Raw genomic sequence first — 26,216 nt, 5'->3', positions numbered from 1 at the left:
ACTGTCACAACCATAAAGGAAATCGAAACATATCTGTTTCATAAACTAGCCGCAACCTTCTAAACTACAAAATGGGTAAACCCGCAGGATTGAACGCCGCACGTAAGCTCCGTACTCACCGTCGTGAAGAGCGTTGGGCTGATGCTCACTACAAGAAGCGCTTGTTAGGTACTGCCTTCAAGTCTTCTCCTTTCGGTGGTTCCTCTCACGCTAAGGGCATTGTCGTCGAAAAGATTGGTGTTGAAGCTAAGCAACCCAACTCTGCCATTCGTAAGTGCGTTCGTGTTCAATTAATCAAGAACGGTAAGAAGGTTACCGCTTTCGTCCCCAACGACGGTTGTCTCAACTTTGTTGACGAGAACGACGAAGTCTTGCTTTCTGGTTTCGGTCGTAAGGGTAAGGCTAAGGGTGATATTCCCGGTGTCCGTTTCAAGGTCGTTAAGGTCGCTGGTGTTGGTCTTGCTGCCCTCTTCCACGAGAAGAAGGAAAAGCCTAGAGCTTAAAATCATTAATAAATAAAAGTGATTTGCTTATATTGAAATACGTAATTGTGTATATAAAAAGATTAGTTAAATGTAGTGTGGTCGCTGTAAAGATGTTTGGCGTAAATGTAAGCAAATTTTCTTTTATTTTGAGATACCTAGTGGGGTTCCTACAAGCATATAAATTAATAAGCACTCAATTGGTAGAAATTAAATAAAAAAGTAGACTAAGATAATAAAATATCTAGATTAAAAAAAAAAAAAAAAAGGGAACAAAGAAACGAACGTAAATGATAAATATTGGTATTGAGTGGTCTCGCAGCATCATTAGTCCAGCTTAAAATGACTTGCAAGAGCTTGTCCCGTATTGCTCTCTTTGCTGTATGCTAATTCAACGGCGTATAAAATAATGGTTAAGATTGCGCTGACCCATCGCCAGATCTCTGCTGAACAAAGAATTTGATTGGTAAGAGAACTAAACGAAGGCGCTGGATATAGGTGTTGAAGGAGCAAATTTGTATAGACGGCAATCAAGATACAAGGCGAGATCACTGTCCATAAGCTTTGTTTCGTTGTTCGACTATACTCAAGATATATAATATTTTGTTGTATAGCTGGAAGAATTCGAGTCACTGCATACATAACGGTTATACGATATGCAAAAGTAGCAAATACACTGGGTGCAACTGTCTTTATGGCTGCAACCATGAACAAAGCAATATTTGAAAGGGTCTTTGGAAAAATAGAAGAAATGGAAGAAAGTAAATGATGTACACTATTGAAAGGTTAGCACATTTAGGAATAGCAAATATAAAGAATACTCACCTCTGCAACACGTCTGGTGGTAAGTAATCAAAGTTTGGTTTTTGTGTCGAAATGGTAGTAGGATTTCCAAAGTCGGTGCAAACCATATAGACGGTGTAAGCGATGTATGAGAACTTCGTATGTTAGTGTGATGAACGGATGCAAAAATAAACAACACGTACCATTAAAGACGCCTCAGAAAGACTAGCTCTTCCTGAAGAGACACCGTAAATCGAAACGACAGTGACAGCAGCCAAAGAAAAACCAATCATGACTGCGTTACAGTTAGAGATTGTAAAAGAAGAAACGCGATATAGTAGATATAAACTCATAGAGATAACGCTACTAGCGTTTAGGAGAATGAAGAACTAATAGTTAGAAAAGGAAATGCATTGCGTAAAGCAAAGGTGTAATCCTTACCATCCAGTTTTCAGATTTATAATGCACAAGCCAGCGACCCAAATGCCCAAGGGCTTGTATGACAAGTAAAGATGCGAGACCTTCTAGTAAATTAAAAAGAGGAGTGCAATGTAAAAGTATCACATTCCAAGCATGGATGACATAGTTTGCAATTTTATTTTGTTCAAGGCTGGGAGAGATATTAAGAACGATAATTAAAAGCTGAAGCACGAGTAAAGGTTCAAGAAAATGAAGAATGACGGCAAATTTACGAAGTCCAAAAAGCTTTAAGAAAGCAACGGAACAAAAATACGCTTCCAGAGCGAGTGTCAAAACCTAAGGGAAACACTCAAGTTAGTAAAATTCAGACACACAAATTTAAGAAATGAAAGCAGAAAACTGCCGACTACAATAATTCTAAAGTAGTTTATACATACCAGTCCACAAAACTTTCCTCCAACGTCAAATGCGATTCCGACCAGGACTATTATAACAAGGAAAAAACTGAGAGACAAGAAATTGCCCAGCATTGCCATGCCATTTTTAAACCATTTGCGAACATTTATGCGCAGCTTCGTACCAGGGCTGATTTGCTTGGTTAGGGGTTCTAAGGTAGAATCGTCTGCAAGGTCTGTATAGCTCGGCTCATCCGCCATAGACATAGAGAGATCGTAGTCTTCTTCTTCCTCTTCTTTTGATTTCATAATCTATGTTTATAAGGAGATTCTGAATGAGGACACCGATCGCAAACTTGCTTGCCTAGTCTGGTTTTTTGGATAGCTCAAAGGAGAGCGTTACAAATGAACACTGGGAAAAGGTGGAACAATCCAAAATTTCTTGAACGAATAATCAGTGCCACACGTATAAAGAACCGCTAATTTCACCAATTCCACCCGTTTTAAACCGTTTTTATGGCATTCGTACGGTAATGTCTTGGCTACTAGTGTCTTGTTCTATGTTCTACGTTTAGCGTTCAGTTGTCAAAATTCCTAAATTTGGTTTGCGTAGTACGCATTTGATCTTTATAATGTAAACAAATCGAGATTGAAAATAACAAAAGTAAAATAGAATATGTATCCTAAAAATATCAAATTTTTTCTTAAAAAAAACCAAAGCTAAAACTGAAAATATACTGGTTTTTGTACATTCGTTATAAGAAGTGTTCTAAAAGCACGAGCACTTTCTCATGATTGTGTAATAAGTATTTTGCTACTGAAACCAGAATTGATAACAGGTCTTCTATATATCAAACATAAATAACAGTCATGGATATAAGTAATTAAAAATGTATATTATAAGTCTTACACTTCCTGCAAACGAATTTTACATGTTTCTATGGACTTAATTATGCATGTAAACAAACTCTTGGCATATCACGAAACCTACGTAACCTCGATAACTTTACAGAAGTTAACGTATTACAATATCTGAAATAGCCGAGTGCACAGATGTATTTTACGATACTTTATCTTATCCTAAATGCATTTTATGACGCAAGTTATAGAATGGTAACTTTTCCCTTAAGTGAGGGAAAGCAGCCTTGCCAGTGCCATTACTCTTTACCACCTACTTCTTAATTTGTTTACCTTGCCCATTAATCAGTTGTAAGAAAACTTTAGATTTGGTAGGAATTTCATATTCAAATTCCTCACAATTTTCTTAATAGTTTCTTTGACTGTTTTGCTTCTCTTAGTATCTTCTTAATTTCGCATTTCCTTACTTTCTTTTGCAGAAGACGATTTCTTCTTAATACGTCCTTTGTTCTTCTTTTTTCTTCAAAGGGTTTCTTGAATATTTTTGTCTAATCATATTAATTCTTTGTCCACAAATCTAATTCAATCGCTTTTGAAGATTATTTTAGGATTATTCTTAATTTTTTTTTTACCTACTTTAATTTCAAAAGAAACTAACTACCTTTGCTCTACGAATCCTTTCTTTGAACAATTTAAATATCCCTATTCATCATGTCTACAGAGCTTCGTCGTAAATTAGTCATCGTTGGTGACGGTGCGTGTGGTAAAACTTGTTTGCTTATGTATGGATGGTCACACACTTCATTCTCGAACAGTACTAACTCTTCCTTTTAGTGTCTTTTCCAAGGGTACATTTCCTGAGGTGTATGTGCCTACCGTCTTTGAAAACTATGTCGCGGACGTAAACGTCGATGGTCGTCACATCGAGTTAGCCCTTTGGGATACCGCCGGTCAAGAAGACTATGACCGTCTCCGCCCCCTTTCGTATCCAGATTCTCACGTCGTATTAATCTGCTTTTCCATTGACGCTCCCGAAAGTTTAGACAATGTGCAAGAAAAATGGATTTCCGAAGTTTTGCATTTTTGCTCTAGTCTTCCTATCATACTTGTGGGTTGTAAAAATGATTTACGCAACGATCCTAAAGTAATTGAGGAACTCTCAAAGACCTCTCAAAAGCCAATTCCTTATGAGGATGGTGAAACCGTTGCCAAAAAAATCGGTGCTTACAAATACCTTGAGTGTTCCGCTAAACTTAATGATGGCGTACAAGAAGTATTCGAAACCGCTGCCCGCGCATCCATGTTGAAGTTCAAACCCAACAATGGAACCAAGACTAAGAAGAAGAAGCGTTGTCTTATTCTTTAAACGTTTAATGTCCCAGCATTAATCGCCATGTGCTATGGCTCATACTTATGTTAACTCCTATCTAATGTTCATGAACTCTCTACCTTACCTTTCATTGAGTCCATCGACGATCATAGTTTACTTTTCCCTCTTTGAATGCTTTCACTAGCGTAATAATTTATTCTTATAAATGTTCAATGTCATCATTTTATCTATAATTTCCAGGTTTCCTGTATTACTATCACTATGAATGAAGTCTTAGATCAGATCAAATTAATGCATCGCTGTTTACATTCAACAGCCTCCTGTCATATGCAGTCGTCCAACTCAATCATTTCTTTTTGTTCGTTTCTCTTTTAAGGATTTCATATAAGCCTCAATTTCTTCTCGTAACGCATCATCTAAAGTCGTGTTAGTAGATCATATACATCATGACAAAAACTTACTAGGCGTAACATCTTCCAAAGTAAGAGGAGTACGGTTGAAAGGATCCGTATTATCACTCAAAAGGTGTGCCTTAATAGTACTTCTGTCTATTGACATTCCTGATCTAGGAAGAATCACGGGATCTTTCATTATTGTGAACATTAGCGGATCGAGGAAATGATCAGGAGCTTCGCCCATGTCTTCTTCTTCATTTTCCTCTTCTAACCTAAATCTTTCCACTTTGTTGACAAAGTCTGAGATATTCTCAACATCAAAAGAAGACTTCAAGTTGTGTTTTCTAACAATTCCAAGAGCTCTATCGAAAATTTCCTTGCTATAAGAACGTCCATCATGGGCAACCGCTTCAACAAAATTGTCTTCATTGCACAAATTCAAGTATACATCCAAAATTGTGGATAATAGAGACTTGGGATCGAAGTTATATTTTGTGGGATCTCGTACTTTCAAATTCCTGCATCTTGGACCACATAATGCTTGTAGATTATAGTTCAACATTGCAGCCAATCTCTCAACAATTTCCAAAGCACAGAATGCTTTCGGAATCGATGAAGTAAACAATCGAAGCATCAAGATTGTTTCGTTACCCAACTGACAGTAGACCGAGGCGTGACGCTCTGTAGCTACCAAGTTTTGTTGAGATTCTTGAACATTTTGATTTGACTCTCCTGTGTTGATAGCTTGATTAACTCTTTCCTGTAAATCATGAATATCCTTTAATTTCAAAAGAGCTTCGTCTAAAAGGTATGTAGCATCGTTTAACATCAGAGCCACAAACTTCACAAAAAATGGCAAATTAGTTTTCTGTTCTTGTTCCAACTTCCCAAAGTATGCTGGTAATTTCCATATGGTACGGAAAACCTCACAAATGTAAAATCTAATGTTAAATTTGTCATAAAACTGAGTAGACTGACCAGTAGACTCAATTTCGATATAGAAACCCATCAAAGCAGGAATCAACCATTTGGTAGCAATATGCGATGTTGACAAAACATCAATCATTACTTCGGGTTGACCATGCTGATTCTGCACTCCGTAAAAGAGAATTTCCACAAGCTTTGCTCGCAAATATGGGTTTTTTATATAGGATGATTTTGTCAGCAAAGTAACACAAAATTCACATAAGGTATCTGATGAATGAGTAGTTAAAGTAGAAGAAGACGTTTTAAAAAGAGAAAGGACGTATTCAGTAATTGCTTCAATAAAATATTCAGGAAGGTTTTTAAATAGTTCTGGAGCTGTTTCTGAGAAAGGTAGCACAAGAGGTGCCTTTGGGTAATCAGATGCAGCGTTGTTAGCTACGCGTAGCAACCATGCCATGACAAAATTGAGAAAATTGTAAGATCTAGAAGTTTCAGATGGCTGAGTGAGCATAATTTCATAGCAATGCACAAAGGATCGATCTAAATCTATTCGTTGATACAGACGATCAATTTGAGCGGAAAAACGTCGAGCTAGAAATGCATTTGAATTGACAGCTTGCTCAGCTTCTAATCGCTCTCTTAATTTTTCCGAGTCTCTAATACTCACAAGTGTTTGCTCTAGAGCCTTAACAGCAGCATTGATACCGAAATGATGATATGAGAGATTCAGAAAAAAGATGTCAGATATGAAATTATTTGGTCCTTCAAAACAATGAGAATAAAACTCTTCCGAAGATTTTTGATCTGCGTTAAGTTTTGTTTCCTCTTTGAAATCGATACGAGGATGTCTTCGTAGATACTCCGTTTGAACTCTGTCTAGTTTTGAAAATTTAATATCCAAAAACGGTTCAGACAATCTGTTCAAGACATAAGCTAAATTAAGCATACAAGCATCTGAGGTTATATCGAATTGATCGACCTGAAGTGATTGACGCTTGTGATTGACGTTTACTACCATTGCAAGAAAATCTAATACATTCTCACGAATTTCTGGAGACGTTCGAATAAGAGCATTGAAAATTTGAAAAAGTTGCTCCTGATAACTAGTAATAACCACTCTCAGAGAACTTATAGAAGACGTGATATCCTGCATCGAGCGATCCTTGGAGTTTGAGAAGTAGCGATTTGCAACTTCTTGCGTAAAAACAGTAAGGCTTGAAATCCTTCCTAAAAACGTTTTATACTCAATTTCGCCAGGGTTTGTTGAAGGACACCAAGAAGGCAATTGAGGAACTAGGACAGCAACTGGTTTCATAGAAACTAACTGCAGTACTACTTGAATAATATTCATCTCGAACGACTCAACGTCCATACGACTGATCTTCATCGATAACGTTTCCAATACAGGAATAAAAAATTCATCTAAACCCTCATTTTCATAACGTGCAACAAAATCAACAACAAACTCTAGCGGTATCCCAGGTGATTTCGTAAGTAAATCAGCAAGATTTATGGGAGAACAGTTGAAGGTATCAGGCAACAATATAGTTATGCCAGCATAACTTACCAAGAGGTATTTCAACTTCGTGAGGTAACCGGTTTTATATTGAAGGTGTTCATCTTTCGGCAATCTTTTAAGAACATTATATACTGAGCTCCAAGAATTTAATAAATATTTGAATGTGTTGTCGCCAGTTACCGACAATCTAGTTAGTAATGCAGAATCGACATTATCTTCGTTAAATACACAAGGATGCCCTTCACTTTCCAAATCTCTTTTAAATGATTCCAAATAAAATCTTTCGTTTTGTTCCAATTCTAAAGTTATATTGAGTGTTTGGCTTGTTATGACATGTACCCACTCTTCACGGGAAAATGTTTTTCGCTGTTGACTACTCGGGCGAGCAGGTGATGCAATTTCTTGTTTTTTCTCGATGGGATGTCTAACAACATCAGGCATTTCTTCATCCTCTCTAATATTCGGCCTCTTGGGTTCATGCTCCTCGCTCACCTCGCTGCTTCTGTTTGAAACATTATCACTTGAACTTGCATGTTGTAACTTTGCAAGTCTTTTAAGACGTATCTATAAATTAATTAGTTTATTTCTTTTGACCTTGAACCTTACGTTTTCTAGGTCGCTCATTATTGCTTAAGTCAGTGGAAGACGGTACGAAGTACAATGGCAATAAATACAGCGACTGTGACACCGTACAAAAACCCGGTTATTACCCAAAAGCAACATACAAATTTATTTTTTTCTATTATAAAATTTCTCTAACCATTTACTTTCAATTTTTGTTATCCCATTTATAAATGCTCGACCTTCATATTCCACCACTAAAATAGATTAGTAAATACTCTTGATCTATAACTTACTTGAGGTAAACATAATCCAAGGTATGTTTTTGTTATTCATTGTACTTTTTTGATCAATCCAAACAGGAGATCCTGAGATAGTTTTATAAGATCCATCGTCTTGTAGATGTGCTACATTTCGAAAAAATCCTTGTAAAAGACATTCTATTATTTTTGAAGAACCCGTGTCTGTCAACCGTCTTTCTGGAGATATGCGAAACCGTTGCAAGTAGGGAAGTATATGTCTTCGAATTTCGCTTGCATGATTTAAGGTATTATAATTCAAAAAGTTTGTTTTGCACCATTTCATATCTTTCTTTCTAACCAAAAACGATTCCAGAACTATTGGTTAGTCACGTCGTAGTACAATGAGATTAAATTACCATTTAAACAAGTGAGAATATCACCTTCTTCAGTGATGAATGTTGCATGACAGGCGGTAGCTTCATGGTGATTTCTAGCAGGACGATAGAAAACATCTCCTGCCATCACAACAGAAACAATGTTTAACATTGCATAAGTACAATCATAAGTAGCTGATGAGAGGAGCTATATAGAGTTAGGAAAAATCATTGAAAATAGTATTAAATAAGATATAAGCTTACAGCTTTCGATAATCTTGCATCCAAAGGCAACTCTACCATTTGAAATCCAGTAGGGTCAGTCAAATTTGAATAATCATCAATAGCACCTAAAAAGTATAAGTCCTTAAAAATTGTTAATATCATTAGAATAGATGTTTACAAGACATACCTCTAAAGCCGCGATAATATGTACTGTAGGAGGAGGGACAAAAAACGGAAATTGGTTTATGTTTCTTAAACCAATTGATTTTAGAAATAAAACAACTGGTAGCATATCAGTATGACTTATCTCAGCATCACTTTCATCCTTCAAGGAATCGTAGACATTCTTTGGAAACAACCGGAAGCATTTTCCAGGATTAGTCCTTCCTGCCCTTCCGGTTCTTTGTATGGCATTAGATTTAGATATTGGAACACGAATTAACTTTGAAATTCTGCTGTAAGGATTGAAGATTCGCAGCTTGCATAATCCAGAGTCTATAACGTAAACAATACCATCAATGGTCACACTTGCTTCAGCGATGTTCGTACAAAATATTACTTTTCTAAATCTCTGTTCATATATATCAAAAACGCGAAGCTGCTCATCCATTGTAAGACCCGAATATAAAGGCAATGGAACCAGCATTGGCAAGTCTTCAGGTGTTGTTACGGAAAATGCCTCGATACGTTTCACACATTCATCAACTTCTCTTCGGTCTGTAAGAAATACCAAAATATCGCCTGAGGGATAGGATGAATTTATATTTAAGACCGTTTCCACTGCCGTGTTCACATAGTTTTCCGTAGGATTTTCAAGGTACATAACATCGACAGGATATAACTTTCCTTCAACCGAAATAATATTTGTATTAATTTTGTCCTGTTCATAAAAGAAATTATTTAACTTCTGTATATTCGCAGAAGCACTAGCAAGGATTACTCTTAAATCAGGACGTTTCAAAAGAATTCTAACTATTAGTTAAATTCCTAACATTTTCGTTGACCATACCGTTTCAGAATCCCTAAGAGAAGATCTATGTTTACAGTTCGTTCATGAACTTCGTCAATCATAATAACCGAATACCGCTCTAGAAGAGGATCTGTAAGGATTTCTTTAAGCAGACTCCCATCAGTCATGTACTCAATTTTAGTTTCACTGGATACATTGTGCTCGAATTGAATCTTATACCCACATGTCTTCCCAACTTCTGTCTTTAGTTCTTCTGAGACGCGGCTTGCAACACTTCTCGCAACCAATCTTCTAGGCTATAGGATTAATAAAAGTCTCATGTAAAAAGAAACTTATTACCTGTGTACACCCGATTATCTTCCCTTCTTTCGTCCAACCAGTTTCGTATAAGTACTGAGGCAGTTCTCATATTCAGTTAGCATTTTTCATTGAGGTACTAGCACATCTCATACGAGTTGTCTTTCCACATCCAGTGTGCCCATGCAGAAGTGTGACTTGGAAGGTCTCAATGGCATACAAGAGGGATTCTCCTGAAGCATCATTAGTTCTCAATTCATTCTTCAAGGTAATGACTTCATACGATATTTAAATATTGGTAATAACTTTCTTTGAAATGCTAGATTGGCACTTAGAGTAGGTTTGAATGACTGAATGGCGAATTCATCCTCCATACTTTTTCATAGACGTTTGAAACAAACTACTAGCAGAGGTCACACATGGTTTCAGTCAGTTTCCCGGAACAAATAAAATACATACTAACGAAGGAAAGTTCTATAAACGAATTATATATTAACTAGATAAACAAATATAGTAAAAAGTAGGACTAAACGAAAGACAGATATGCAATAATTATAGTAGAGTTATGTATGTCTATGAACTAAGATCCTGCCCTGTAATGCTAACTTCCAAAGTCCAAAATTTGCGACGCCAAACATTTAAAGCTGTGTTATCAAAATTATGCGTATTTTCAAACCACCAACATTTATGCTATAATACAGGTTGTTAGTAATATAAGACCCAGTTTCTAAGCCAATATGGCATGCCATACCCCTGGTTTTCTCCAAAACTGTAGTAGTGTTTGGCATAAACCAGCGTTTTTAGCCGTAGAACATAATGTAGTAACATGGTATGAGGATAAGGACATTCTTTTCGGTTCCTTAACTCTTTGACTCCAGTTTTCACCTTTGCTAATACCACTAAGTCAAGCTTGATTAGCAAGTGTTGTATATAAGATTGCTCTTCTGTTTCTACTTACCATTTGTTCAGTAACTGAACGAATGCTGACCGTTCCTTCTTATTACCAAGAAACAGGGAATTCGGAGAAGTTTCAAATATATTATTGTCTTTGTAATAAAGATCTAAAAGCTTCTCCTTTACGTTCGAGTTCACCCCTTGATGTACTTTTTCTGATATGATATATATGTCGCAAAACTCGACTAGAAGAAGTACAAATTTAGTGTCCTTTAAGGGATCCTCTTTTATTTTCCACGGAGAGTAGTTCGAGTTTTTTAGAAACAATCGTAAGTATAAGTTCAATAACCAAGTACAAGCAGCAGGATCTATTAGATGACACTTTAAACATCTTTGAGGAGTGCTACCTTCATTTTGTAATAATGGACGAAAGCCATGAATAAATAACATGCCAAGGAGACAGTGAGGTAAGTATAACAGTTCCGATCTATCAATCATAAGCAGCTTTCCTCGAATATTGAAATAAATATGCACAGGAAATGAGTTTAGTAGATTTGTAACCTCATCAATGAGGATATCTTTGGTATTAATACGATCAATGGGCACTGCCATGTTCCGAAAATTTCTTTCAATTATGTCTTCTTCTAAGACCTTTTGTATAACGATGCTCTACTAAAGGCATTATTTTTTTTATAAACACTTGAGAAAATTGTAGCTGCCGGCTATTTATAAGGAAAAACGATGTGAGGTTGTAAACGACTATGTGTAGAAGGAAGGGCTTTCTCCGTTCACGGATCAATTTTGTTCCCTTCCTAAATCTAGTGAATATGCCTTTTTTTTTTTTTCATAAGTAAAGAATTATATCTTTTCATAAGTAAAAGAATTATAAACCCATTTACCCACCAAATAAGCTTCTCTTGAAAAAACTTTTCTTAGTTATAATTTAATTGAGTAACAACATAATAAAGTATTCTATAGATAATTAAATAATGAAATTTAAAATAAAGGGTTAGAAGCGTCTTTTTCTTCTTTGGGAACAAAAATACCCATAGAACCTATCAATACTGGAACGTCAATCCGCGCAGCATTTGGAGAATAAACGACTCTCAGTATTCTTCTCGCCTTCACAGTTGCACTGTCGGCACGCTTGATGAGAGCTAATCGTGTGTTAACATTATTCGTCCAAACAAGGCCCAAGGAAGGTATCTTAGGGTTAGGATCTAAATCATCCCATCCGTTAAACCATTGTGACTGATAATCCAAACTAAACAATCCAATTGCATCGTAATCCCGTGTTAGACGATCACTCACTTGATTTGCAATAACGACAGCTGCTTCATACTGCCGGCTAAGATCTCGAAGTATAGATGCAAGCTTTCCCAATTGGTTTCCCCTAATAGCAATATTATTTAAATCTGTGTAATGACTTTTTGAACGATTGTACTTTAATTCAGCACGATAATTAGCAGCGACACTATCTAACACAACTAGCCCTATACTCTCTCGTTGAAAAAGAATAGGAAGTTGGTACTGAATAATGTGCTCTTGTGACTCTAAATCTGGACAAAGGATGGTATATACCCTATCACCAGGGTTTCGAATAAATACATCGCCTTCTTCAGCTTCTGGAAATCTGTCCGGTATATATTTTGCTAGCTCAAATAGGCGCTTTGTTTCGAGTCCAGATTCGGTAGATATAAATACAGCAGCTTTATTTAATCCACCAAAAGCTCTAGGAAGTTGAGCCATTATACAAAGCTGCATACATAGTTGAGACTTGCCAGAACCACTTTCGCCGCATACTTCAGTCAATTGTCCAACAGGTATGCCACCCCCAAGCTTCTGATCTAAGACTAAATCTCCCGTCGTCAAGAAGGATTGCTTTATCTGTGAAGCAACCTTCCTCTTCGGTCTCAATAAAAGAGTAACCTGTTGGATGATTTGGATGAGTTCATCTTTTTTACAATTTGTTCGCTTCTCCAAATCCTCAACATCAATAGTTAAGAGGTCAATGGTACTTACATCTGCTAAACATACAAACAAGTTAGCCATTTCTTTACTGCTTTGTGACACAAAAACGTACTTTACGACATACCATTCTCAAATGCGGCAGCATGTTTTTCGTCAAAATGAAAATTTGCGACATAATTTGAAATATCCATCCATTTATTTTCAGAAACGATCAGTTCGTGAACTCTTGGAGTTACGAATATGGAAAACAATAGCCAAGGTTAGGATAATCGTATCTCTTCCTTATTTTCCTCGATAGAAAAAATAAGATAAAAGATATTGGCTCTATGATATTAGTAAATTCTTAAGTTTTTAAAAAGTTTACGTGTGCGAAGCGAACCCTGGCTTTTTTACCTTGGTGGTGAAATGTTGGAGTAGTAAACAATGAAAACGAAACGTGGAAGCTGTCTAAAAAATAGTGAATTTACAAAATAGAATATTTAGTAGGCCAAAAATATATTCATGTCCAATATATAGCAACCTACTAAATATAGACTTTTATAGCATCAGCTAGTAGGCATCGACGATACTACCAGCAAAATGAGCTTGCAGTAAAGTGTCTCATTAGTAAAAATTTTGCAAGGGTCTTTGGGATTATTTTGCAGTCGAAACGAATCACCATGCTCCTTACCTGCAAAGAATTGATCTTTCCTACAGACGGGAAACACGGAAGTTTACCGACCTCATGCTCAGTCAAAACGCCGTGGGGAGGAGTTAATAACTTTCAAAAGATCATAACTATGCAAATACCATCAGAGGTTTATTCTTTATCCTCGAAGTACTCTAATCCTAGGATTACCTTTAGAAGTAGCAGTCATCAAGTAACGCTTTTTCAGTAGGTGTAAGGACACTTAGCAGCTAAAGTACTACATACGTATTGAATATTGGGTTTTTTTATCTTTATTATTTATTTATTTATTTACGGTACATTTATTGCTGCATACATCGAAGATTTGTGCCTTGATTCCCTAGAATTGCTTAAAGCACAATATATATACTACAATTGGAGAGTTTATACACCGAAATCACTGATGAAATCGCAATAATAGATAGATAAAGAATAGTCTGATGTATCAACTTAACAAGAAAAGAACGAAAAAAGAGCTTGACAGACATCCCCACTGTATTTATGGTACACCGGTCAACCTAGAGGCATATCAAAATAGTCATGATTTACCGGTTTGGAAACAGACGGCAAGAGATGAAAGAAATAGAAAACGGTTTCACGGTGCATTCACAGGTGGCTTTTCGGCAGGGTACTTCAATTCAGTAGGATCCAAAGAAGGATGGCAGCCAAAGGCTTGGTCAAGTTCCAAGACTGATCGGGGTCAAAAGGCCGGTCTGTCTTTGGACGATATTATGGATGAAGAAGATAAAAATGATCAAGAAATGTCCAAAGTTTACAGTGTCCAAGGTGACATTTTAGAGCGATCCATTCCTCTCGATGATCCGATTCTAAGAGAGCTTGGACCAAAGCAGTCTACCATTGGCGAAAATATCTTAAGAAATTTTGGATGGAATGGGAAGGATTTTATTACTTCCCCAGCTAAGGATTGTTACGAGAGAGAAGATTCTGTCAGATCCACTACTCATGGGCTAGGATATCAGCAAGACGAAACGATTCATCAACAGAGAACTCTGAATAATTCTGTGAAGAAGAAACCAGCAAATTATGCTTTTGGCTTAGGTGTTGCGTTAGATGATAATGAAGACGATGAAGACTCGTACAACATTGGGCCACCAAGATCTCAGTTCGACAAGAGTATTAATTTGAAGAAGAAAACTCCTTCCATTAAATCTTCTTCTGGAAAGCATACTTTTATTTCAAAGAAGAGTAAACTGAAAACAGCTTCTTCACCCTCAACCACTTGTATGGATGGTTTACCCGTTCTTGCTGGATTCCTTGTAATATATTCTCCGGAAACTTTTACTAATCAACGGTTTCCTGCACCTGAAATTCCTGAAGGTTGGGTATCACGATTCTCATCTTCTGCGCATTCCCCTTCTCATACATCCTCCTTTCAAAAAAGCACGAACGCAAATGATCGTTCTGAAGCGCTTTTTGGATCAGCAGAACATTCAAGGGATACTCAAGAAACCTCACCACAAGTTGATCTCTCAGATGAGCAGAATTGGAGAATAATTGATTTAGACACGGCGAAACATGCTCTTTCGAGAAAAGACAATCCATATACTGATGAACGAGCAGGATTATACGAAATCTTTTTAAAAGCCCATGTTCAAGATATGCCAAAGCTTTTAGCAGAGATGCACACTCATTATCTTTCCGAGTTTGCTCGAACCGCATCTTTATATCGTCCAATGTCTAGAAATCTGTCAATGCGGTTTACTTCCTCTTCTGGTGATAATCCCCCTACTGCCGTAACGATTTCGGAATCCACGGGTCAGGCTTCAGATACTTCTTCGCCATTGATCAGACCTCGTGAAATTTCAGATTTCTATCCAAGTCGCTTACTTTGTAAACGGTTTCACGTTCGTCCTCCGGATATAAAACAAGAACCTTCTGTACGAACAAGTGAACAACCCTCTATCGAACCTTCATATGACAATATAATAAATACGGTAGAGAAAAATACTGTCAACCATTCCGTTGATGTTAAAGTATCCCCTGAAAGCCTTTTCAATGCAATATTTGGTGATGATTGATTGTGTTTATATTGTACAATGGTTAAGCAGATATGTATTCCATATTTTGGGTATAAAATGCATGCATGATTTTCTACTTTATCTATTCTAGGTTTTTTTTTTAATTAAATATATAATAAAATTCGTAAGAGTTTGGTTACTTGCAATGGCACGCTCGTCTAGTACTCGCTTGCCAATCCTACGTATTACTCCTGTAAGCGACTCCCATATATTTACTTGGTGTTTTCCATTTGGTAGGATTGTTTGACACTGGAAATTAGAAGTATGACAAGTGCAGAATTAGGGTGTTTAGAAACCGGCGACCTTCGAGTTTCGGGTGAGCTTATTTGTAAAATTTGCCAGGATTTGTATAATTCTGGATGGGTTACTGGTACCGGGTATGTGAATTAAATTTTAATTATATCTAACAGTTAATAGAGGTGGAATTACTATCCGTTCAGGGTACGAAATACTTAGTAAATAGCTTTTTAACTGTACAGAGATGCGATTGTCATTGCTCCGTCCGGGGTCCAAAAAGAAAGGATGCAATTAGAGCACCTATTTGTTATGTCCTTGAAGTATGGATGCTTATTCAAATAAAGCTTGGTGGGTGTTAACGGAATGTAGAACTCGTGAATACCTTCATAAGCCCTTGCAAGCTCTCAAGCCTTCCCAATGTACCCCTCTGTTTTTAGCAGCTTACACGTATGTACACAATCGTTGCAAATTATTTTATATTAACTAATTAATGAAGTTGTCGCGATGCTTATGCATGTATTCACACTCACTCTCAAGAAGCTATCTTATTATCACAAATATTTCCTGATTCAGATTATTTCTCAGCTTCTGGTTTTGAAGTACTTCAACATATCCCTCGTGGAAGCAAGAAAAATGGGTTTTATTCTGTAACGGAGACTGTTAGAATTCCTTGTAAGTGCCAATCCGACTAAGATTTACATTGCTAATGGCTTTATAGTTATTAATAATACGGCCCATGAAAGCGACCTTCACGACAGTCTAAAGGCAGCTATTTTGGCTTACCCAGAAGCATGTGCCGTTATCGTAAGGGATCATGGCATTTATTGCTGGGGTGACACATGGCAAGATACTAAAATGAACACAGAGGCTGTAGAATACTTATTCCAAGCATATTTGAGAAGTAGAAAAATCAAAGTCTAGACGAAATGCGCTTTGATACAAGCCGTTCTGGTTCTTTGCATTACAATAAATAATTTACTTATTCATTTACGAAGCTCAGCTGGTTTTAAAGTTTTAATATTGTTAAATTAATACAATTAACTATAGAAAATATTTTTAGAAGAGTTTTCGTTTCTTCCGCTTCCATTTCTCCTCATATTTCTTGTACTGTTCTATGTCTCTATGAGAACAACTCCTTAACTTCGTTTGAAGAGCCGATATTTGAAACCCAATTAAAGACTTGCTTGTAATCTCAATGGGAATCTTGATTTTAGAGACTATGGCTGAATTATTTAGATCTAGAGCGAATCCGTTAGCATGATAAACAGTGCTTCGATAATCAGCTAAGTATCTTCTCATTTTAATTTCAGACGTGGGTACTCTAAGATTGCTACTCAAATCTTCAAAAGCATCATCCACAATTGAAGGTAATCGGCGTCTTGGTTGCGGACCGGAAGATTCAACGCCCAATTCCTTTTGTTTAACATCTTCAGTTAAATCGGCAAAGGAATGATGATGAATCGTGTTTAAGTTCTGAAATTTAATTGTTGGGTTGCAAGCTGGAGGAATTAAACGAGGAACATCACTTTTTAGCCTTAGTTTTTGCCCATTTTCAATCACTTTTTGAACTCTTTTATATGAAGTTTTCGCTCTTTCCCACTTGAAATCTTCAGAGTTTTTCGTCACAAGAATAAACACTTTTCCATCTTTTTTACGACCCGTCCTTCCCATTCTTTGGATCATACGAATCGGCGAGCTAGAAGTATCGTAGCAAACGATCATATCTGTATCTCCAATATCCAAACCCTCTTCACCAATACAAGTAGCAACTAAAACATTAATAACACCTGACTTGAACTGAGATATAATTTCTTTTTGAATCTTTTGACTCATTCCCGCAGACTCCACAGAACTTGCTTGTCCAACAAACAAAGAAACTCTAATGAGAGGTTTTTCGTTTGAAAAAGCTTTCAATATTTGCTCAGCAGTATTACGATACTCTGTAAAAATCATAACTCTGGAATTGCTATACTGCTGAGCCGCTTGCTGAAAGTGATGTCTTAATATGCCTGACAGGTGCGTAATTTTCGGATGATTAATAAATTGTCCACTCGCAATGCTATTTTGCAAATGGCTCAAATAAAATAAAAAAGGATTGCTTGTAAACAAATGATATAGCTCTCCAGACTTTTTTCCCTCTGTTTCTGTCTGTATCTCACAAAGCTTTTGATAAAATTGGATGATACCATGACAATCTAATAGATACATTGCATGAGCACAAGTAATAAGAAGTTTAAAATAACCAAATATTTTCAATTTTTCTTTATCTTGGTTTTCCTTTTCTCTGAAAGAATATCTCCTTAAAGCCAGCAGAAGAACATAAGCTTTCAAATTTCTGAGATCGCAAGTAGAGGGAATTACTTTCTTTTTTCGAAGAAAGTCAAAATACGGAAAGTACATATCTGCAAAATCTGCTTTCAGGTATTGCATATCACGAGTAAGTTCAACCTTGACGACTTGGATATTCTTTTGGAATACATACGGCCGAATGTCGACACTTTCCTCGTTACGAACAATAACTTTTGATATATGTAGACAATCTATAACCTTTTGTACAGCAGCTGTAGTAGAACCGGGTGTTGCCGTTAAAGCTAGAACTCGAAAGTGAGTATTATATTTAAGTACTGCTCGAATCACTTGAGCATAAGGATGACTTCCTGTAGCCTTGTGAGCCTCGTCGATGACCAAGCAAACTATGCTTGTCGCGTCGACTAAACCAGACCGTAAATCATTATTAAGAGTCTGCGGAGTCATAAAGAAAATACGTTTTGCATGGTATTCTTTAGAGCGGTTTTCTGCTGAAATGTTTCCGTTTAATTCAGATGTATTATGTGTCGGTACTCCTGTAATCTCTACAACGGCAGTTCGTTGCTGTTGCAAAAGAGGTTTTGTAGGCGCAATAAATATAATCTTTCCAGTAGGAAACCAACGATAAAAATTTAGCATTACGACAGCTGAAATGAATGTTTTCCCTAAACCTGTGGGCAAAGCTAATAAAAGATTATGGTAAAAGGCTGTTTCGCAGAAGCATCTTTGATATTCACGAAATTCATCCATTTCAGGATAAACCCAATCATTCAAAGCTTCCATATCCTTTTCCCAATAATTTTCTTGTTCGTATTCTTTAACTAATCTTGGTTTGAAGGTCAAATCTCGTGCTACCTTGCCTTCCAATGTCGGCTGAATGCATTGTTTCGAATTCTTATTTGAATGTTCTTGCAATACTAGCGAACTGGAATTTGACATCTTCGGAGTAATTGGAGAAGTAAAAGAGGAATTCTCAAGCTCCGTCAACAAGGAAGTCGCTGCTTCTTCCCAACTTATGTCTGCATCCTCATCAGATAATACTTCATTCAAGTGCAAAGGGTCCTTCGGGTCGCTTTCGTTGAGCATTTATTCTTGAAATAATAGGGAAAAGGGCCAGAGAAAGAGGGTATAGGAATTAAAAAATATATCGGTATAACTGTTTACAAAGAGAAAGATTGACCAGGTTCAAAAGAAAGTTGAAGAGTTTTATTTCAAAAGATCTTGATATCCAAAAGATATCCGAGACAATTATCTCGCCATGATTGAATTTAAGAATTACTGTTTGTTAGTTATAAGTCTCCCGTCAACAATAGATTGCTTCAGAGGATTTTTGCTTTCGTGAAACAGTTTCTCCTTTCGTTTATTTCACAAAAGTCTTTGAAAATATCTTGAAGTCCCTCGAAATCTCGTTGAGAACTTAGAAATTGCAGAAAGAAATCTAAGAGAATTGACAGCAGAGCTTGCAACTTATGTTTTTTCCGACGAATAATAATTATTTTTATTAAAGCAAGACTTATCAAGTAATGAACAAAAGCTAACTTTGAAGTAAGTGGTAATAATTAACTTACAGCTAAGCGATAGTAGTGAATGTACAAGTTGTCACTACCACTACCTTAGTCCGAAACGTTGAAATAAAAAATATCAAATTAGTCAAGGGGAATTTCTGTTGTCAAGGGAATAATTAGATGCATATTCATTTTGGTCGAAATTAAATTAGTCATTAAAAGGATGGATTCAGAAGAAATTCGATCTGCCAAGGCTTCCTTGGAAAAAGCCATTCAATCCAGGAATACAGAGGTAATTTTAGTTCTACAAATTGTTTTTGATTAAATAATTTATTAATATTCGCATAGACAATGCTCGACATCATGAACCGTTTACGAACAGGCGTTGTTGCAACAGAGGAATTATTAAAGGTAATTTGGAATTAATTTACAGTTTGATATTCATAGTATATTGCATTCCTTACCAAGGAAAATATTAAGAAAATATCTCTTTACTGCCCTGAGGAATTACTTCTTGCAAGACAAGAACTAACGTGAGTATTAGGAAACCAGGCTTGGTTTGGTAATAGGAAAACTTAGGTCTTATCCCAATGAGAAAGTTAACGAATGCGCTCGTGAAATCGTAAAAAAGTGGAAAACCGATGTGAGCAGGGGCAGACCATTGAAAGCTGCTGCCACCGGTGGTGCCAATGCAGCTTCTCCAGCTCCTAAGGGTGCAGGCGTTGGAACCCCAGTTCAAAAACAATCACAAAATCAATCCGTCGGCGGACAGCGTACTTTCAAAACTGATAAAGTCGATGTGAATGTAACAGACGATAAAATTCGCAATAATTGCGTCGGCCTAATATACAATGCTTTGGCATTAGACACGGATGCTGATTCTTCTTTGATCTTAAAACGTTCTATTGAAATTGATGCACAGGTTCTGGCTCGTGCTTCTGGAAATACAGGGTCCGAGTATCGTAATCGGATGCGATCACTTTACATGAATCTTAAAGATAAAAGTAATCCAAAACTTCGTGCTTCAGTTTTATCTGAAGATATAAGTGCTCAGCGCTTAAGTAATATGAACTCTGCAGAACTCGCTTCTGAAGATCGTCGTAAAGAAGATGCCAAACTTGAACAGGAAAATTTGTTTCATGCTCAAGGTGCCAAACCTCAAAAGGCAATTACGGACTTGTTTACATGTGGAAAATGCAAACAAAAGAAGGTATCCTACTATCAAATGCAAACTAGATCTGCAGATGAACCTATGACAACATTTTGTGAATGTGTGGTTTGCGGAAACAGATGGAAATTCTCATAGCTTTCTTGGTATAATAAATAAACTGTTAAGGAAAAGTCAAAGCTTTGTCAAGACATAACGTAACATACTATAGCTAAATGTGTTTCAAGCGAGTGTTCTTGATATAAATCTAAATCTGTAGCTGTCCCCTCAAACGTCTCTATCAAAGTTATCTTTGCATAAGTATGCTTTTCTCCAAGGAAGCCGTGAGTACTAGTACTTGGTTTTTTTACTGCTAGGTAAATTTGAAAATTATTGCGTTCAGTGAATGTCCTTGAATTTTCCATCCCTTTACTAAATAAGGATTTATGTCTGTTGAACATTTCTTAGAAAGAATCGTGAAATACAAACAAATTTAAGAAGAAAGGCGTCACTCCAATGTTGGTCTTTGCGAAGCATAAACTTACATTTAGTTAGTGGTAGATGGAATGATAGCCCAAAATTGATTTAATATATACTCTTTGAATTATAACTTACAACTATTACCACGTAAAATCTTGATTAAATAACTCTTGTACAAGTCCATCCTACCACTAGAAAAGGTATAATGATTAGTATCCACTGTAGCCAATTTTCTTGAATTTGGATTTCACTAATTAAACATAAAGAACTGGCCGATCTCTCATGAATCCAAATTTAGACGATCTAATTAGTGTATTTGTGAAGAAATGCATCAATCTTGAAATTGCTGAAATTGAAGGGAAAGGAAAAGGTCTACGATCTTTAGAAAAATGTGACCCAGGAACGGTCTTATTAGAGGTTCCATTGTCCAAAGTAATAGATGAAAACTTCATCAGAGACTTTAGAGAGAAAGATAAAACCTTCGCTTCAATTGCTACGTCCGAAGAGTGGGATGCTATGGCATTCAGAAAGCAAGCTTTATTCATTATCTGCTATTTTAAATGGTTACATGAGAAGCAGAAGGACTGGAACCTATACTTGTCAACTTTTCCTTCCTATGTTGGTACCCCAGTCCAATGGTCTGAAAATCAAATTCAAGACCTTCAAGGCACCTCACTGTTTATGCCGGTAATTGCCAAGCGGAAATTTTTGACAGAAGAATGGGAGGAACTTAAAAGCACTCACGTAAACCTTTGGCCAAGTGAAATATCACTGTCTGATTGGATACATGCCGATGCTTTGTATAGTAGCCGATGCCTTGAAAGTCCTTCAGGTAGTACAGTTTTGGCGCCTGTGGTAGATTTGTGTAATCATTCAAATGAGGCCAATTCCAAATGGGATTTTACTTCGGATTCGTTACAAGTGTATGCCGAGAAGGCCCTATCCGTTGGAGATGAAATTACATTTAACTATGGTGCATCCAAAGGTGCAGCAGAATTCTTATTTTCATATGGATTTATTCCAAATAACGTGGAAGGAAACAGAACTGACGTTTTAAAACTTCTAATCCCTAATGATACAAATGATCCTTTGGATAAATTCAAAAGAAAATGTTGCAACAGGCCACCCATGATTGAAATTGCTTCTGACTCAACTGGCATATGGTGGCACGCTCCATATTTGTATTTTTCAGTACTAAATTACGATGATTTCACCTGTTTCCATTTGCAGGAAACTGAAAATGGGGGTACTGAGCTTCATTGGGAATTTGAAGGGCAGACAACTACTATTGAGGAACTCCCAGACTTAATACAAAAGTCTCCTTTGAAGGACTTGTACCTCTTGAGAGTCTTTTGTCTTGTTCAACAGTTAGTCGAGGCCGCTTTGAAACGTATTAACGACAATGAATCTAACATATCCTCAAGCGACTATGCTGCTACAAATCTTTTGTTAAGGGAGCGTAATTTATTACAAAAGGTAATGCCCTATATCCAAGATTTCATAGAAGAGTTTGCTCAGTCCGAAGTTGTCTGTAATCATTTAAATGCTCAAGGAACAGAGGAAGAACTTTAAGAAACAAACTTTGGTAAACAGTATTCTTACATTCTTTTTCATTGCACGGCATTATGGTTGGAAAAAGAAGGTCAAATATGATATTCTTCCTCAACTCTGTAGTCTGCTTTTATTGAAGCGTTCATATAAGCACCGTAGTCTGAATATCATTATTATTGCAAGTATATGTCTAAAAAAATGTAAAATTTGATTTAGGCTTCTTTGGGATTACCTCTCAATTGGAACCAGTGACAGTACCATCTTACTTAGAAATTCAGAAACAGTGAGAAAAGCAAATAGTGATACGGATTTTTTAGTCCCTTTCTTTTCACGTAATTTGCATGTCTATTTTTTAAATTGACCTCGACATTTAAGTGGGAAGAAGCTCATTTCATTTTTACAGTATGGAACAAAACACGGGTGAGCCGAAACAAGCTCCGGAATTACCAGCTATTCCACAGGGCGGATTCGATGAAAATTCTCAGTCATCACAGTTTGGTTCGTATTTGAATCACCCTTCATACGCCTTAGGAAATAGGTTCTATAACAACCCAGGGTATATGGGGTTAAACTATGGAAATTATAATGGTTTCAATCCTTTTTTTACTTCCTATAACGGAACCTCTCCTTTAGAATCTAAAGGATCTGCTACTGAACCCATTTCCGCTTTGAGAACTATAGAAGGAATCATCAGTTCCGTTGGTAGTATTGCTCAAGTAATGGAATCCGCTTTGATGGCAGCCCATATGAGTTATAATACTTTTGTTTCAGTAATGGACAATTTTCAAATGTTAAGACTGTCGATTGGATCTTTATTCGATATCGTTTCTCTAGTAAAGCGACTAAAGCTATTCATCAGTAATATTCTGGGAGTGCAATCGAACAATCCACTAACAAAGGATGAATATGATTCATATCATATTGAAGAATCCAAGCCCTCCTCTAAAAAGTCTAAGGTTCTTTCTGGTCTTTTGTTTACTTCTCTCTTTGTTTTCCCTTATGCACTTATAAAAATATTCAAAAAGATTTACGATAAGGAGAAAATTATTGCAAAAGAAAAAAAGTCAAAGTCTATTCAAGAACTAGAGTTCTGTAAAGCAGAATTTGATTTTGCATCAAGAGAACCAACCGTGGAACTAGCTCTAAGGAAAGGAGATATCATTGCTATTCTAAGTAAATATGATTCTACTGGAGCGAAAAGTGATTGGTGGTATGGAAGAAAACGTAATGGAGAAAAAGGATGGTTCCCTTCAAATTATTGCACCCTTATCCCCATGAAGGAGCAACTAGAAAAAATTGGTACTCAATTAAAACCGAAATAATGAAACTATAATTACGAACAAAACCAATACGCATTATGAACAAAATACTCAACCCTACGCTTGTTAGTGTAATTTAGTATAAGTTATTCCAGCACTAGGAAGCAAAATGCTCGACCAGTAGACAAAATTTCGGTAGAGAACAGTTGTATTACTAAACTTCATTCTACTAATAGTCCGTAATGTTATTCAAGTAGATTGAATAGTTCATAGATAGCTAATTCGGATTAAGCGTTAACATTAATATCTTCACTTTTAGGAGTGGATTCTAATTCAGGAGCATAAGATACGTCAATATTATCATTTATTTCCTCACGTCTGAAAATTTCTTGTTGTTCCTTTTCAGCCTCAGTAACACCCGCAGAGAGAGGAGCAGGAGAAGAGGAGGATGAAGATGAAGAGGAGGTTAAGTAATACAAACAAGTGATAAGGACGGCGAGAATAGAGAAAAGAACAGAAACAGCAGCAATGGTCATCTCGGAAGATTGAAGAAGTGTTGTAACGTAAGGGTCGAGTGTAGCCACAACGGAAGGAGGAAGCTTAGCTTTAACTTTTTCATATGTTTGAAGGAAAAGAGCCGCAATCTTGCCCTCTTCCTCGTCAACATGCATAGATGGTTTCTTCTCGGTTCTTCGCTTGACTAGCAAACTTTGCTCAATGTTTGATTTGGGAACAAATGTTTCGTTACCCAAGCGTTCGGCATCCTCAATGGAATGACCAAAATAAATATTAGAGAAGCGAATGTTTGGCTGCATGGTCCAAAGTTCAAATCCAATACCGTAGATGGGGCCGAAATGAGATGGATGTTCATCATCAAAGTAGTTAGGGTTTGGAATTTTGCGTGGTATCCATTCACCAATGTAATCAGGATTAGGGATCATAGGAGGAGTCCATGGGCCACGGAAGTTAGGATTAGGGATCAAAGGAGCCTTCCACTCGCCACAACCGGAGACTTCGAGACACTTGGGGTTGGCAATTTCAGGAGCCACCCAATCACCATCCTCTTCATCATTCCAGTCTTCGGGCTTTACGGCCTTTGGATCAGGAATATAGAAAGGCTCGTCCGAAAGCCAATCTTCGGGTTGCAATGCATCAGGATCAGGAATCATACGAGGAGCATCTTCATCCCAATCGTCAGGCTTAACAGCATTGACGTCGGGAATTTCAGCTTCATCAACCCAGTCTTGTGGTTTGATATCTTCTGGATCATAAACTTCTAAAGGAGGCAATACAGGAGGAAGGAAATCTGTGAACAAAGAGCCAGAGCGAATTATATCACCGTTAACACGAACTTCATAGGTTTGGTCAGGATGAACAACAAGAGTATACAAATTGGTAATTCCTGGTCTAATAAGAGAAGCAGGTTTACTGTCTAAATGCTTTTCAGAGGAAACATGAGAGATGGGATTCTCATGCTTAAAGATGAAGTGGACGCGATCGTTGATACCGCATTTATCAGGGCCAAACATAACTCTGTAAGGAACAGTATTTGACATCTCTCCATTAGGGCGTTCAGCCAAAAGCTTCAAGTAGGCACCACCACAGTTCAATCCGTCCTGAGCGTTGACTTCATACTGAACTACTAAATCCTTTTGGGGTTCGTCTACTGGTTCATCAAATTCATACGAGATAGCGTGGTGAGCAGCGGCATCTTTCATTACCAATCCTAGTTCACCAGAAACGGCTCCTGGTGATTTGCTTTCCTCAACTGCCCATTCACCATTGTAAGCCATTTCTTCTATACCATTCACAACACGTTTAGCATGAGAAGGGGTCCAACGTTCTGTCCAATCTCCCAAGAATTGTTCGACAACGCGACCTTTAACATCAGTAGGCTACAAAACAAGTTAGTGCATTAGACTTTTACAACACATCCGATTAAATAACCACGCTGGGAAATACTTGTAGAATTGAGTATAGTTATTGTTTCAATTAACACTGCACTTCCGAGGAGGAACAAATCATAATGGTAAACAACTTACGGTAAAAACTAAAGGTTCATTCTCTTTTTCAACATCGGCCACACAATTTTGAGCATATAAAGAGCACAAAAGTGCAAAAAAAGATACCTTTTGGTACTTCATTTTGGATGTTTAGTATGGTGTAGGTGGTAGACAAGTGAGACCTTTCAAGGCTTAGTGAATTTAATGGTTTCTAGAAGGAATGGAATAGAAGAAATATTACATTATCGAGTCTATACACTTTTTTTTAACATTTCCACAGGTAAAGAAAAGAAAAATAAGTAGATACTTATAAAGTCTTGAAAAAACTAGTAAACAAGGAAGGAGACTTACATTTAGAGAGTTGCGAATTGAATTCCT

General features: G+C 36.9%; 14 protein-coding genes across 14 annotated transcripts; 7 read left to right on the top strand and 7 right to left on the bottom strand.

The window, feature by feature from the left end:
• The first annotated feature begins 16 nt into the window (after positions 1 to 16).
• Positions 17 to 516, top strand: SOCG_04367 (40S ribosomal protein S23). Its single transcript, XM_013165209.1, has one exon. It carries the CDS (start codon positions 72 to 74, stop codon positions 501 to 503), a length of 432 nt encoding a protein of 143 aa, XP_013020663.1. The 5' UTR covers positions 17 to 71; the 3' UTR covers positions 504 to 516.
• An 83-nt stretch (positions 517 to 599) lies between these two features.
• On the bottom strand, positions 600 to 2,634 carry SOCG_04368 (ICE2 family ER membrane protein). The gene is made up of 5 exons (XM_013165210.1): positions 2,123 to 2,634; positions 1,707 to 2,021; positions 1,469 to 1,654; positions 1,308 to 1,420; positions 600 to 1,257 (listed from the first exon to the last, which is right to left on the bottom strand). The coding sequence occupies exons 1-5, from the start codon at positions 2,387 to 2,389 to the stop codon at positions 810 to 812; spliced, it is 1,329 nt and encodes a 442-aa protein (XP_013020664.1). The 5' UTR covers positions 2,390 to 2,634; the 3' UTR covers positions 600 to 809.
• A 575-nt stretch (positions 2,635 to 3,209) lies between these two features.
• Positions 3,210 to 4,471, top strand: SOCG_04369 (rho family GTPase Rho5). Its single transcript, XM_013165211.1, has 2 exons — positions 3,210 to 3,720; positions 3,773 to 4,471. Exons 1-2 carry the CDS (start codon positions 3,650 to 3,652, stop codon positions 4,302 to 4,304), a joined length of 603 nt encoding a protein of 200 aa, XP_013020665.1. The 5' UTR covers positions 3,210 to 3,649; the 3' UTR covers positions 4,305 to 4,471.
• Positions 4,415 to 7,795, bottom strand: SOCG_04370 (ubiquitin-protein ligase E4). The gene is made up of 3 exons (XM_013165212.1): positions 7,716 to 7,795; positions 4,730 to 7,673; positions 4,415 to 4,684 (listed from the first exon to the last, which is right to left on the bottom strand). Exons 1-3 carry the CDS (start codon positions 7,731 to 7,733, stop codon positions 4,611 to 4,613), a joined length of 3,036 nt encoding a protein of 1,011 aa, XP_013020666.1. The 5' UTR covers positions 7,734 to 7,795; the 3' UTR covers positions 4,415 to 4,610.
• On the bottom strand, positions 7,743 to 10,226 carry SOCG_04371 (ATP-dependent RNA helicase). The gene is made up of 9 exons (XM_013165213.1): positions 10,062 to 10,226; positions 9,934 to 10,011; positions 9,821 to 9,885; positions 9,521 to 9,777; positions 8,699 to 9,479; positions 8,551 to 8,652; positions 8,329 to 8,494; positions 7,967 to 8,287; positions 7,743 to 7,927 (listed from the first exon to the last, which is right to left on the bottom strand). Exons 1-9 carry the CDS (start codon positions 10,150 to 10,152, stop codon positions 7,839 to 7,841), a joined length of 1,950 nt encoding a protein of 649 aa, XP_013020667.1. The 5' UTR covers positions 10,153 to 10,226; the 3' UTR covers positions 7,743 to 7,838.
• Positions 10,214 to 11,436, bottom strand: SOCG_04372 (phosphatase activator). The gene is made up of 2 exons (XM_013165214.1): positions 10,737 to 11,436; positions 10,214 to 10,677 (listed from the first exon to the last, which is right to left on the bottom strand). The coding sequence occupies exons 1-2, from the start codon at positions 11,282 to 11,284 to the stop codon at positions 10,506 to 10,508; spliced, it is 720 nt and encodes a 239-aa protein (XP_013020668.1). The 5' UTR covers positions 11,285 to 11,436; the 3' UTR covers positions 10,214 to 10,505.
• Positions 11,437 to 11,534: 98 nt separating this feature from the next.
• On the bottom strand, positions 11,535 to 13,510 carry SOCG_04373 (RecA family ATPase Rhp57). Its single transcript, XM_013165215.1, has 3 exons — positions 13,037 to 13,510; positions 12,768 to 12,967; positions 11,535 to 12,699 (listed from the first exon to the last, which is right to left on the bottom strand). The coding sequence occupies exons 2-3, from the start codon at positions 12,832 to 12,834 to the stop codon at positions 11,669 to 11,671; spliced, it is 1,098 nt and encodes a 365-aa protein (XP_013020669.1). The 5' UTR covers positions 12,835 to 12,967; positions 13,037 to 13,510; the 3' UTR covers positions 11,535 to 11,668.
• SOCG_04374 (RNA-binding protein) lies at positions 11,687 to 15,534 on the top strand. Its single transcript, XM_013165216.1, has one exon. It carries the CDS (start codon positions 13,751 to 13,753, stop codon positions 15,347 to 15,349), a length of 1,599 nt encoding a protein of 532 aa, XP_013020670.1. The 5' UTR covers positions 11,687 to 13,750; the 3' UTR covers positions 15,350 to 15,534.
• Positions 15,490 to 19,422, top strand: SOCG_04375 (5'-methylthioribulose-1-phosphate dehydratase). The gene is made up of 6 exons (XM_013165217.1): positions 15,490 to 15,726; positions 15,767 to 15,790; positions 15,829 to 15,906; positions 15,956 to 16,033; positions 16,083 to 16,258; positions 16,305 to 19,422. The coding sequence occupies exons 1-6, from the start codon at positions 15,614 to 15,616 to the stop codon at positions 16,505 to 16,507; spliced, it is 672 nt and encodes a 223-aa protein (XP_013020671.1). The 5' UTR covers positions 15,490 to 15,613; the 3' UTR covers positions 16,508 to 19,422.
• SOCG_04376 (ATP-dependent 3' to 5' DNA helicase) lies at positions 16,588 to 19,468 on the bottom strand. The gene has a single exon (XM_013165218.1). It carries the CDS (start codon positions 18,977 to 18,979, stop codon positions 16,643 to 16,645), a length of 2,337 nt encoding a protein of 778 aa, XP_013020672.1. The 5' UTR covers positions 18,980 to 19,468; the 3' UTR covers positions 16,588 to 16,642.
• Positions 19,469 to 19,475: 7 nt separating this feature from the next.
• On the top strand, positions 19,476 to 21,130 carry SOCG_04377 (transcription elongation factor TFIIS). Its single transcript, XM_013165219.1, has 3 exons — positions 19,476 to 19,690; positions 19,747 to 19,809; positions 19,943 to 21,130. Exons 1-3 carry the CDS (start codon positions 19,622 to 19,624, stop codon positions 20,702 to 20,704), a joined length of 894 nt encoding a protein of 297 aa, XP_013020673.1. The 5' UTR covers positions 19,476 to 19,621; the 3' UTR covers positions 20,705 to 21,130.
• Positions 21,131 to 21,171: 41 nt separating this feature from the next.
• Positions 21,172 to 22,798, top strand: SOCG_04378 (lysine methyltransferase Set8). Its single transcript, XM_013165220.1, has one exon. The coding sequence runs from the start codon at positions 21,308 to 21,310 to the stop codon at positions 22,595 to 22,597; it is 1,290 nt and encodes a 429-aa protein (XP_013020674.1). The 5' UTR covers positions 21,172 to 21,307; the 3' UTR covers positions 22,598 to 22,798.
• On the top strand, positions 22,748 to 23,991 carry SOCG_04379 (peroxin-13). Its single transcript, XM_013165221.1, has one exon. It carries the CDS (start codon positions 22,981 to 22,983, stop codon positions 23,896 to 23,898), a length of 918 nt encoding a protein of 305 aa, XP_013020675.1. The 5' UTR covers positions 22,748 to 22,980; the 3' UTR covers positions 23,899 to 23,991.
• On the bottom strand, positions 23,927 to 26,004 carry SOCG_04380 (calnexin Cnx1). Its single transcript, XM_013165222.1, has 2 exons — positions 25,878 to 26,004; positions 23,927 to 25,730 (listed from the first exon to the last, which is right to left on the bottom strand). Exons 1-2 carry the CDS (start codon positions 25,977 to 25,979, stop codon positions 24,123 to 24,125), a joined length of 1,710 nt encoding a protein of 569 aa, XP_013020676.1. The 5' UTR covers positions 25,980 to 26,004; the 3' UTR covers positions 23,927 to 24,122.
• Positions 26,005 to 26,216: the final 212 nt, after the last annotated feature.

This window comes from Schizosaccharomyces octosporus (genome assembly GCF_000150505.1).
Source record: "Schizosaccharomyces octosporus yFS286 unplaced genomic scaffold supercont6.3, whole genome shotgun sequence".
NCBI classification, from domain to species: domain Eukaryota; kingdom Fungi; phylum Ascomycota; class Schizosaccharomycetes; order Schizosaccharomycetales; family Schizosaccharomycetaceae; genus Schizosaccharomyces; species Schizosaccharomyces octosporus.
This window is presented reverse-complemented; position numbering and strand designations above follow the sequence as displayed.